At 36.4% G+C, this 11,045-nt stretch overlaps 1 protein-coding gene across 1 annotated transcript in view; it reads right to left on the bottom strand.

The window, feature by feature from the left end:
• Positions 1 to 513: 513 nt before the first annotated feature.
• Positions 514 to 11,045, bottom strand: part of PRTG (protogenin) — a 132,660-nt gene continuing 122,128 nt past the window's right edge. The window contains exon 20 of the mRNA XM_060618456.3: positions 514 to 10,587. Within this exon, the coding sequence (XP_060474439.2) occupies positions 10,183 to 10,587 (405 nt within the window). The 3' untranslated portion in view covers positions 514 to 10,182. The remainder of the gene's footprint in view (positions 10,588 to 11,045) is intronic.

The following is an 11,045-nucleotide window of genomic DNA, read 5'->3' as shown; positions in this document are numbered from 1 at the left end:
CAAAGGTGCAGCCAAGTCACCCTCCCTCCAATGGCTAATGAGTGCTCATTTTCCCACATCCTTGCCATCACTGGTTGTTATCAAACATTTTAGTTTTCCCAATCTGATGGGCAAACATGTTTTTAGTGTCATTTTTAATTGCATTTCCGTCATTGCTGGTGACACAGAACACCTTTTTATTGGCTAGTTTAGTTCCTTCTCTGTGGATTTCTAATCCACTGCCAAATTTTCTCTTCATTTGTCCTTTTTCTTACTGATTTACAGGGTCGTTTTGTATATTAGTGATATTTTCTTCCAGTGTCTCACTGGCCTTTTAACTTTGTTTATAGTTGTCTTTTACTGTACAGATGTTTTACATATAAAAAACAGAAACTTTAACCTGAACTAGAACTGTATCTATCTGGATGAGCCCTTAGCTTTTAGGCTACCTACTATTTAGTTCCTGAGGTGATCAGCCATCTGCTGGAAAGGGGAAGTTGTTATTTCCTTGCTGCTATTCAGTAAATGCCCGATGAAAACAATTCTTAGATGCATTAGTTAGGCTCTATTCCTTTTGCTTGGAGTGGACTCTATAATCATCCCATACCAGGATATAAAAGTCATCATTCTATAAAATGAAAGCTTTTATTCTACATTCCCCAAAAGAAAAAGAAGGTAAAAGAACACATGTTTTCTTTTTCTTTTTTTTTTTTTATAACTAAGGAAAACTTTTATTTAAACTGTGCAATCAATCAGTATTTAGACAGCAGTTTCATAAACATTTTGGCATTTAAACTTTTACTCATTTTTGGCATGACCTGTAGGATAGTATATAAACTACCCTGGGGAGAGGGGAAATACTAGGCAATATTTACTATGATGCTAGAAAAAGAAAACAAACCCACATTAAACAAAATAAGTTTTAAGAAGACATTAAAAAGGTACATTCAAAATCAAGGCAAACATTTGCTTTCTTCATGCAATGGAGTTCACAGAGCTGATCCCCTGAGTCAAGTATAAAATTAAAATAGCTCAGCTCTAGAGTCCATTAGCTAGTCTGCAAATGCTGCCCTTACAAGAAATTGGTATACAGAGTGAAAGGATCCAGAACACCCATAATATGAAATAATATAGCTGGCTCCCACACTTTCATTTAATTCACATCTTTGAAAAAAAAATAGAAAAAATAGCGCATACACAGACATAAAATTTCGTCCAACAACAGCAACAAACAGACAAACTTAGGTAATATATGCCCTCTACTCTACTGATAGGCTAAGGCAATGTGTGTGTATTCAGGCTTTGCAAATTCCTTTAACAGGCTCAAGTTGCTAATCATCAGTAATCCTTTTCATTTGCAAACAGAATAAATAGAATGTGGTAACAGGAATAAGAAGGTTTTAGGTAAAAATTTAAAATATTTTTATTGTTTTAAAGATGGTTCTGTAGAAAAATAAACTTCTGTAGCATAAATTTTTAAGGATGGTTTAGGAGTTAGAACTGTGTCTATATACCATGAACTACTTACAAGATACAAACGAGTAAATCTGCAAAGATGTTCAGATTCATGATAATCATTAATGCTTCCCAAGAAGCTTTAAAGGTAGACAAGTAATCTACATATAGATGCCAGTAGGTGTTGCCTTCTAGAAAATTCACTCCAAATAGTTTAGAGAACTGTTAAGACGTTCGGTAACCTTGAAAAAGAAGATGTTAGAGAACCCTAAAAATGCACTTTCTCCTCACCTATCTACCCCCTCTGGGGATATTTGACTCTTTGAATCTTTAAGAAGCCAAAATATCAAAAAAATAAAAGATTTAGAGGAGCAGAGAGACATGGCTGAGGCAAGGCTCAGCCCGGGAAGTCCAGGGACATGATGCACTCTGGAGCCTGCACACTAGCCCCACAGTGGCTCCTGGCCAGAGTTGCCTACCCAGTGTCCTCTTGGGCCCTGGGCGGAACTGGTGAGGGTAGGGAGTCGCCGATGCCAAAAGGAAGGAGGATCCATCAAGCTGCTCTTTGGTGCTGAAGGCCAACTCACAATAACAGCTACAGCTCCCACTCCATAAATAAACTTCCTGTCTTTTTCAAGGATGCATGGCAATGGAACACAGTCACTGTGCTGTGGGGGAAGCCTGAACCAGCCTATCTGGAGAGGCCACATGGATAAGCACAATGGATAGGAACTAAGGTTCCCAGATGACTGTCACCATCAACACCAGATTGGCTGCTATGGCAATTCCTCTACAATCAAGATTCGGAAGCTGTAGGATCCTTATTGACATCTTACCTCATAATACTCTATGTTCAGTGTAGTAGTCTGGAAGTAAGTTCCCTAGTATATGGTCTAATTTTTAACCAAAAAAGCCTCCACAATAAATGGAAACTGTAAGGAAAGAGAAGCCTGGAGGTCCTTGCTTTAGGTTTGAATTTTGACTATTGCTTGAATACCCAGGATTCCAGGAATGATGTCAGGCATCTAAAGCTAAAATTAAAAATTCATGAGTCCTGTTTTCATGGTCTTTATAAACTAATAGGAATAGAGAAGCATTAAACACAAATATAAATATAAAATGCAAATATAATTTTTTAAAAGTCATATTAAACTGATATTTTAAAAAGCAAGATATTGAATAATTACAGACGCTATCCAACTTAAGCTAGGAAGCTCTTTATAGAATGCTTTTCATAAGAAATTTCATTTATGGCAATTCCTGAAAGATATTTAAGTTTAGTAGCTGTGAGGGAATGGGGTACATTCAAACAAGTCTTAATTATCTCTGATGGACTTTTTTACTATGAAAAATCATGTTGTAGAAGAATACTTTTTTCCAGCTTTGTTGATATATACTTTAAATTATGTAATACATCAGTTTAAAGAGTAAATTTTGATGGAATTTGGTAATTGTATACAGTCATGTAAATAACACCATAATAAAATGTAGAACAATATCATCTTTAAAAAAATGAAAGATTTAAATTGAGGTAGATGATTTCATGTTTAGTACTACTCTCAAAAAGTACTGTCAATTCCCATTTCCTCTTATAGATTTTCCTACATTACAGATGAGTGTTTAAATACTAGTCTTTATCTTTACAACCAATTTTGTCTGTTAGTTTTTGGTGCCTACATAGGCAATGCAAACATTTTTCATTTTAGCATAGGAAAAATGTCATTGAAAAGGCTGACCTGTAAAGAAAAAAAATCTGTTAAATGTTTCACAGCCTCACAGAAATGACTTTCAGATTACAATTATTTACACTGGAATTTCCTTTTAAGTTTTCAAAGTACTATTGCTTCATTCTGCACAACAAATTATCCTCATTTCATGGACAGAGAAGGAACGGAGGTAGGTTAGGAACTTTCTTACTAGCCAATTCTCAAAATGGTAAGTGATTAGAATTTAGGTGCTCCAGTAACTAATACTTGTTCTATTATATGACCCTCCCTCAACTTTGCTCCCTCCTAAATTAGTGTGAAGATTTAATTAGGTTGTAATTCATATAAAAACTACTGACTCTTCAGATCTAGCAAGGAAGGATGATTGGTTACACGCCTGGCTTTTTCCAGTTAATAAATTCCTGTTTGGATACAGGGACTATAGAAAAATCACAAAAGATAAACTCCAATTCTGAATACTTAATATATCAAATGCTTTAATAGATAGGGACTCCAAAAACCATGACTACTCTATTTCTAATGCAACCCTAGGCACAAGCATCAGTTTTCAGGCATAATTTTGGCAAGAGAAATTGAAAGTTTGAACAGAGAAAAGACGGAGGTTAGGAGATGACAGGAGGTGAGTTACAGCTCAGTCTCCTAAATTTCCCTTGTGAATAAATGGACACAACTTAGACTTCTCTCTGTTGGTTGGCTATTACTATGTGGGCAGGCTGTGTTGACACAGTGGAACGTACCATGAGCCTTGGTAATTAAATATAATTTCTTAGCTGAGAAAATGTATCCTAGTAGAAATCCTATCTTGGCTAAGCCACTTAACTAGCTGTGATCTTTGGCAAGTTAGATATTTTAAATGTCAGTTTCCTGATCTTTAAAATGGGGGGAAATACTTGCTTTGCAGAATGTAGTAGTTTGTAGAAAGGAAGTGTGTGTTTGGCATACTGCAAATGCTCACTAAATCACATTATCTCTTCCTAGAGATTGGAGTCAAAAGCAGCTGACAAATGACCAGCACTCTTGTCCCTACTCAAAATGTCATCATGGTCTCCACCCCATGATGGAGATAGCTTTATCTTCTTAGTTAAGATATACTGAAAATTAAGGGTAGAATTAGAAACTCTTTCAAAACTGAAAGAATGCTTCACTTGAATATCCAGGAGTTAGAACCAACTAGAGCTGTGAAATCTAAAGCTTTCGAGGAAAAGGGACAACTGAAATCAAACACAGAGAATAACAAGGAAAATAACATTGCTTAGGATTTGCACATGCTGATAAAGTGAGTGGAAGCTCTTGCTGAGGTTGATGGGAAATCAAGGGGTTACCAAACTTTAAATAATACAGCTGGTGAAGCTGAAGAAATAAACCTGATTTAAAAGGTAGAAAGGTGGTGGGGTGCCTGGGTGGCTCAGTCAGTTAAAGCTTCCGACTTTGGCTCAGGTTATGATCTTCCAGTCCATGGGTTCGAGCCCCCTGTCAGGCTCTGTCTGTGCTGACAGCTCAGAGCCTGGAGCCTCCTTTCGATTCTGTGTCTCCCTCTCTCTCTGCCCCTCCCCCACTTATTCTCTCTCTTTCTCTCTCTCTCTCTCTCAAAAACAAAAATTTAAAAAAAAGGTAGAAAGGCCGCATGTTGTAAATATGCTTTTAGAAGATAATGAATGAACATGAGCATGACCCTGTTCATCTACTGAGTCCCTATGTTTGAGGTCTTTTTCCCCCAACCCTCCCCAAACAACATAATTACTTGAGGGAAAAGCAGAAAGTTCAACTATACGAACACTTATCAAAAATTTCTGATGAACTTCCATAAGAGCCAAATACTTAGGAAACTTTCTGTTAAACACGCAGAAATGAGATGTTAAACTTACAAAGCACATATTCAAAAAGTTTAAAGCTGAATTGTTTTTTGCAAGTGATCTAGACAGAAAGTTTAATGTGTACATTTGATAAGCTATAATGCAAGGTTTTCATAGCTTTGAACTTTTGAAGATCCCTAAGGGGTACATCAGACTTCCAATTTCTGTAATGCACATTTTGTGTATGAAAATTCTATAGTAATAGTGTAGGCAAAATAATGGCCACTCACAGAAGTGCACACCCAAATCCCTGGACTCTCAATATGTTACCACCATAAGTGGCAAAGGGACTTTGCAGATGTGATTAAGTTAAGGATTTGGAGATGGGGAGATTACCCTGGATTATCCAGGTGGACCCAATGTAATCACATGAGTCCTTAAAATTGGAGAACCTTTCTTGGTTAGGGTCAGAAAAGGAGGGATGATGGAATCGGCGTCAGAGTGATGCTACATTGTTGGCTTTGAAGATGGAGGGAAGAGTCCACAGCCTCTAAAAGCCAGAAAAAAAAAAAAACACAAGGAAACAGACCTTGATTTATCCCCTGAGACCTACAGAACTGTAGGTCTGACCTACAGAACTGTAAGATAATAAATTTGTGTTGTTTTAAGGCCATTAACTTTGTGGTAATTTGTTACAGCAGCCTTAAGAAAATACAGCATCTGATAAAAATGCAAGACTGTCATAATCTTAAACACTTTCAAAGGCATAAAAAGGGAAACTGCCTGAGAAGATTAAAGCCTGCAAACATACACATTGCATTAGCCTGTGATCTTATGTCCTGAGCATAAATCAACTTAACACAGAATTCTATGTATGTGTTCTTCTAAACATCAATAAAAGTCACATTTAGACAAGTGGTTGTATATGGTGATCTCCAGAACCCTTTACTCTGTGCTCACAGCCCACAAAAATTATTTTGACTATTAAACCAAAGCAATTTTACCAGAGATCCATGTGAAATATTGTCAGGAACAAAGTTTACAAAATATATGTTTAGTCTTAGAAAGATCATGACTCTTTTCCATATATTTGGAACTTTTTCTTTTACATTCAGTATTAAAAATTTACATTCAATGAAATATAAACATATATGTGAATCACAGTAGCCACCACTCAAGTGGAACCACATCTGGATATTCTTGCATTAAAAACAGACAAAGATACTTTCAATTTCATCTTTTTTTGTGACACTCCTCAAAGGTGTCTTCATATGGACTTGACAAATGATCCTGAGTAGTCAACATGAGCAAGTTTCTGGCAGAAGTCCTTAACAAAGTCTAGACAAACTAATGCAAATCACTGTCATTGTTTCCAATGCTGGCACTGTTCTTGTTTGAAGCAAAGGCAAATAAAGGCATTTCACTGACCATCTAATTGCCCTGGTGTGCCAAAGCAGATCTTTTATAAGCTACTTAGTGGATAAAGCTGTGTCCTTGCTTTTAGGCTAATCAAAATATAAAACTCCAGATTTCATTAAAAAAATTTTAGTTTCATCTAGGGTTCCCCTAAACTTTGAAATATTAGGCTCCCTTGATGCAGTTAAAATATTTCAACTTATGGACAACTTTCAACATCTATCAAAGGACGTTCACTTAAACAGTGATATGATTTCTTGGCTTATATAGCCCACTGCTCCCCACAGGTGAGAACATCCCTATTATTAAGGGACTGCCGCAAGCCTCTGAGTTAACCAGGTAATGCTTTAACAAGAGGAAGACTGTACAGGCTAATTCAGGGATTGCCATATGCTCTGGAATGGAAAAACTTGCTGAGATTTCTGTTGACATCTCACACTCAAGGTGATTAGGAAAGTAATCACATCATTTGGCAAAAACATCCTGTGGCTGAATCAGCAGATTTAATGGAAAGTCCCTATGTATGCTATTTGGATACAGACTGGGTTCTGGAGAGACATGTTTGGTTGACATAAAAACAAGAAACAACAGTTTAATGTACAAATAAATGTCTATATGTGGAGATAACCTTAAATATCTTTGGTTTTTTTTAATTTGCTGATAAAAAGTACTTGAATAAAAACACTGATAAATACCAACATAATCGTATTGCTTTTAATTATGTAAACTTAGCCCTTTGATATCTTTTGCTACTTAAAGCTAGATTCCTAACAGCCTCTAAATAAAATTATTTCAAATCTGCTCATCTTTACTTACAGACTAATCTATATATTTTAATGGTCTTTGGTATGAAAATACTGATGAGCAGAATCTTGTAATATTTGGCATAAAAATGGCATGCGTGTGTCAGTACTTACAGCAAGTAAGGCTTTGGAAAAGAAAACAGTTACCATTTGCATATCAGCCCTGTTGGAATGAAATACCACGAAGTAACACCACTATGAGAGATGAGAACCTTCAGGTTTTAGTTACAGTTTCAGACTTAAGACTTCAAAGAAGCTAGCTTTGGCCAAGTAAAAAGAAGTCTTTGGTGTATACTAAATATCTTATTCAATGAGACCAAAATATTTATCTTTGGTGAAAAGATTTTCTTTTCTCTCCAACAAGTAGTTTCAACAATTTAAAAATACTTTAATACTGTATATGAAGATTTATTTGCTGAAGAAAAAAAATTACACTTGAAATTCTTTGGAACTATCTGCTGGTAAAGAACTTATTTTAAATGCTCTGGTAACAATAAGGTAGTTGAAATTACTAGTCTATTTAACTACAACAATCAATATAAACCCTATTATTTTGGGTTAGTAACTACTTACATAAGCTTCATACCTATAGATATTTCTAGTTAATTCAATTTGGGGGGAAATTATAGTCAAATGTTTACCTTCTACTGAAAATTCTTTGGTAACAGGATTATTATGAAAAAAATCTGTATAAGAACAAAATGAAAAGGTGAAAAAGTAAAAATGTACTGGTAAATAATTAGCAAATAGTTATAGCCTAAAGATCTACAATAACTATGGGCCTATTCATCAAAAGCCAACCAAACAAAATACTTTCCTTAAGGGCTTTCAGATCATCTTTTTTAGGCTTTTAAAATGATTCAAATTCATGCAGTCCTGGACATATCTTCCATAACCATAAAGGATGATGTTGCAACTTTAGATTTTATTTGCCTTTTAATGAAAGTTTAAAAAATAAAATGAACTCGTTGTATTCATTAATTTTGGATGCTGATAAAAGTTGGCCCCACATACCTACTTACAAACCAAAAGACACCATACCCTGTCAATTTGCCCATGCTTGCATGAGGCAGCTTAAAAGTAACAAAATGTTCCCTGAGTACAGGAAAAAAATAACACTAGAATAACTTTAAAAGGAGGTAGTATAAAACAGGAGCTATAAAGGCAGGAGCAGCATTTTCCCTTGCCTCAGATTGTTCACCTAAAGCTCTGCTTTTTTTGTTTTGCCATGAAGCCCAGACTTAGATAACTAAATGGGGACTTTGAATTTAGTTCAGAAGTGATTGCTGGCACGTAATGTTGGTCTGCTTCTGAACACATCCAGTTTGGCACAAAACTACAAACTAAGAAACAAGAAGAAATGCATCATCAGACAATGGGATAGGAGATGATGGAGGCGGGACTATTATCCAGTAATATTCTTTTGATTTTAGAACACCATTTAGCATAGCCTGTCCCCCACCCCCATAAACCAAAGGTCTCAAGGGAAAAATCTATTAAGATTCCTTTTAAAATGAGGTTCAGAAGTCATTTTCAGATAATGTGAAGAACTACTTATGAAAAAATATATATATGAGGCCCCCTTTCTACACCATGTGTTTAATTCTTTTTCCTCTCCCACTGTTGGGTACCTGGTAGGTAACTAACTCATGACTGAAAGAAGGCCTATTCTAAGTGGCTGAGTAAACAGTTTGCTGATTTCAAAACAGCAAGAGGATTAACTCACTCCTGGAGTTAGCATTCCACATTCACAGCATTGACACTGAAAGAAGATTAAATAGAGTACCAAATTCTCTTAAGAATTCAAGAAAATACAAGAAAGGTGGTAGAGCCTTGAATACTTATCCCTAAACAAAACCTGCATAAGAACAAACTAAAATGCTTTGATAAGATGCTATACATCAAAAACACTTACTGATAAAATCCAAGAAACTCTTAAGGCAACTTCTTGTATTCCTGTCCTAAATAACTTCATGAATATTAAAAAGGTATAAGGCAAAGAATTTCATAATATAAGACAGAAGGCACTGTTACCATGATAACCTCTAGTTCATTTTATGGTCTACTGTTGCATTTATCTTTATTCTTAAAATTTTATGAAATTTCTTTACCCCCCCCTTTTTTTTAAAGCCAAGGTGGGATTAAAAACAAAAACAAAAGCCTAACTGATTCTCTTTAAAAATCTGTTTTCTGCATGGAGGTTTACAACTAATTCTGGAAATATTGAGGATGCTTTGCAAACTACACAGTGCGGCCTTTGGCCAACTGTCAGGCAAAGGGGAAGGGGGAAAAGGCACGGCTCTAGGCAGGCTGAGGTTGGGATACAGCAGATAAAGCACTCAGACTCTAATGCCCAAAACATAAAGGCCCTTGAAACAATAGTATTCTCTATATGCTACTGAATAGTTCTATTCTCAAAAGAGAGACACTTTCTTTGTTTTGATCGTTCATTAAAATCAACAGTCCCACTTTTTCTCTTCTCTGTGGTTTGACAGTCTGCACAGCCAGAGGTATTAAATTATCCAAACCATGCAGATGTCACAGCTTTCTTTAAAAAAATCAGAGCTTCAGATAAACATTCTTACCCATATACCTATATGACTCCTTTGATCACACACACTACACACACAGCAATGAAAACAAAATGCTACTAGGAAGTATCATTGGTTATGTAGCTGAGATAAACTATCACAATAAACGAGGTAACTAAGTTGTCTTCTGAGTTTGCCATCTGGCAAACTGAGGTAGATAGTCAGCAAAGGGGCTTTCAAAAGTCTTCCCTTTGCTCCAGTGATATATTTTATAATCCAGTCAAATATCTTGACTGTCTTTTCACATTGCTGACAAACATTCAAAATACGTGAGTTTAAAAATAAAAAACAAAACACATTCAAAAAAAAAAAAAAGCTGAAATACCCAATAAGACACCCAATTTTCACAAAAGGCTTTGGCTCCCTGTTCATTGTCCTTCGAACAGACTTAAAGGCGAGAATACCCGAACATGGCTCTCTAGATTGGAAAATCATTCTTATCAAAGCGTAGCATGGCCGATGGTGGCTGCAGAACTGAAGGGGACATTTGCTCAGCATCTAGCGGCACTGCAGGGTCTTCACCCTTCCTCGCTGAGGGATCTCCACCTGAATCACTGCCAGCAAAGGAACTGGAGGTCAGGGGCGTGGTGCTTATAACTGAGGACAGGTGTATCTCATCATTGGACTCGTGGGAGAACCTCCCAGAATCCCCAGTCTCGTGGCTGCCTTCACTATTCGCTGAATGCTCAGTATCAGCTACAACACCAAAGGGTCTTGGGAAGCTGGTTGTCTGACCTGGGGAGCTGGGAGAGTCTTCATCGCTGATTAACACAGTAGTGCCTGGCTGGTAAAAGCAGACCGCTTGAGCAAATCTTCTTTGAGGCTAGACAACAATACATAAGACACTATCAGTGATGATAGAGTGCTCTTGAAAAATAATATATGTTTTTACATATTCTATATATTGAGATAGCAATCTGTTCAAATACATGGGTGAAAGGCCATCATCACAAAGGGATTATCTAAGTCAGTAGTTCCCCACCCAAGTGGCTGTACATCAGAAGTGTCCCAAGGCTTCTTCAGTAATTTCTGATGCATATTCCTGCCCCATCCCTTTCTCCACTATCCCCCTTTCCCTGCTGAAAACCACAGCTCTGATTACTATTCCAACTGTCACTTCGGTGATCACGCACCATGGATTTCCACAGAGTCATGCTCGAAATTAATAAAATCATATCCAGAGAGAAATGAAAATTAAAGCATTCATTTACATTTTCCTCTCTTTTTAATTATCATTTCATAATACCATGGGTTGCCAAAAATTTTTCTCATTTAGATGGG

The sequence above is a fragment of the Panthera onca genome, chromosome B3 (assembly GCF_046562875.1).
Source record: "Panthera onca isolate mPanOnc1 chromosome B3, mPanOnc1 haplotype 2, whole genome shotgun sequence".
Lineage (NCBI taxonomy): Eukaryota > Metazoa > Chordata > Mammalia > Carnivora > Felidae > Panthera > Panthera onca.
This window is presented reverse-complemented; position numbering and strand designations above follow the sequence as displayed.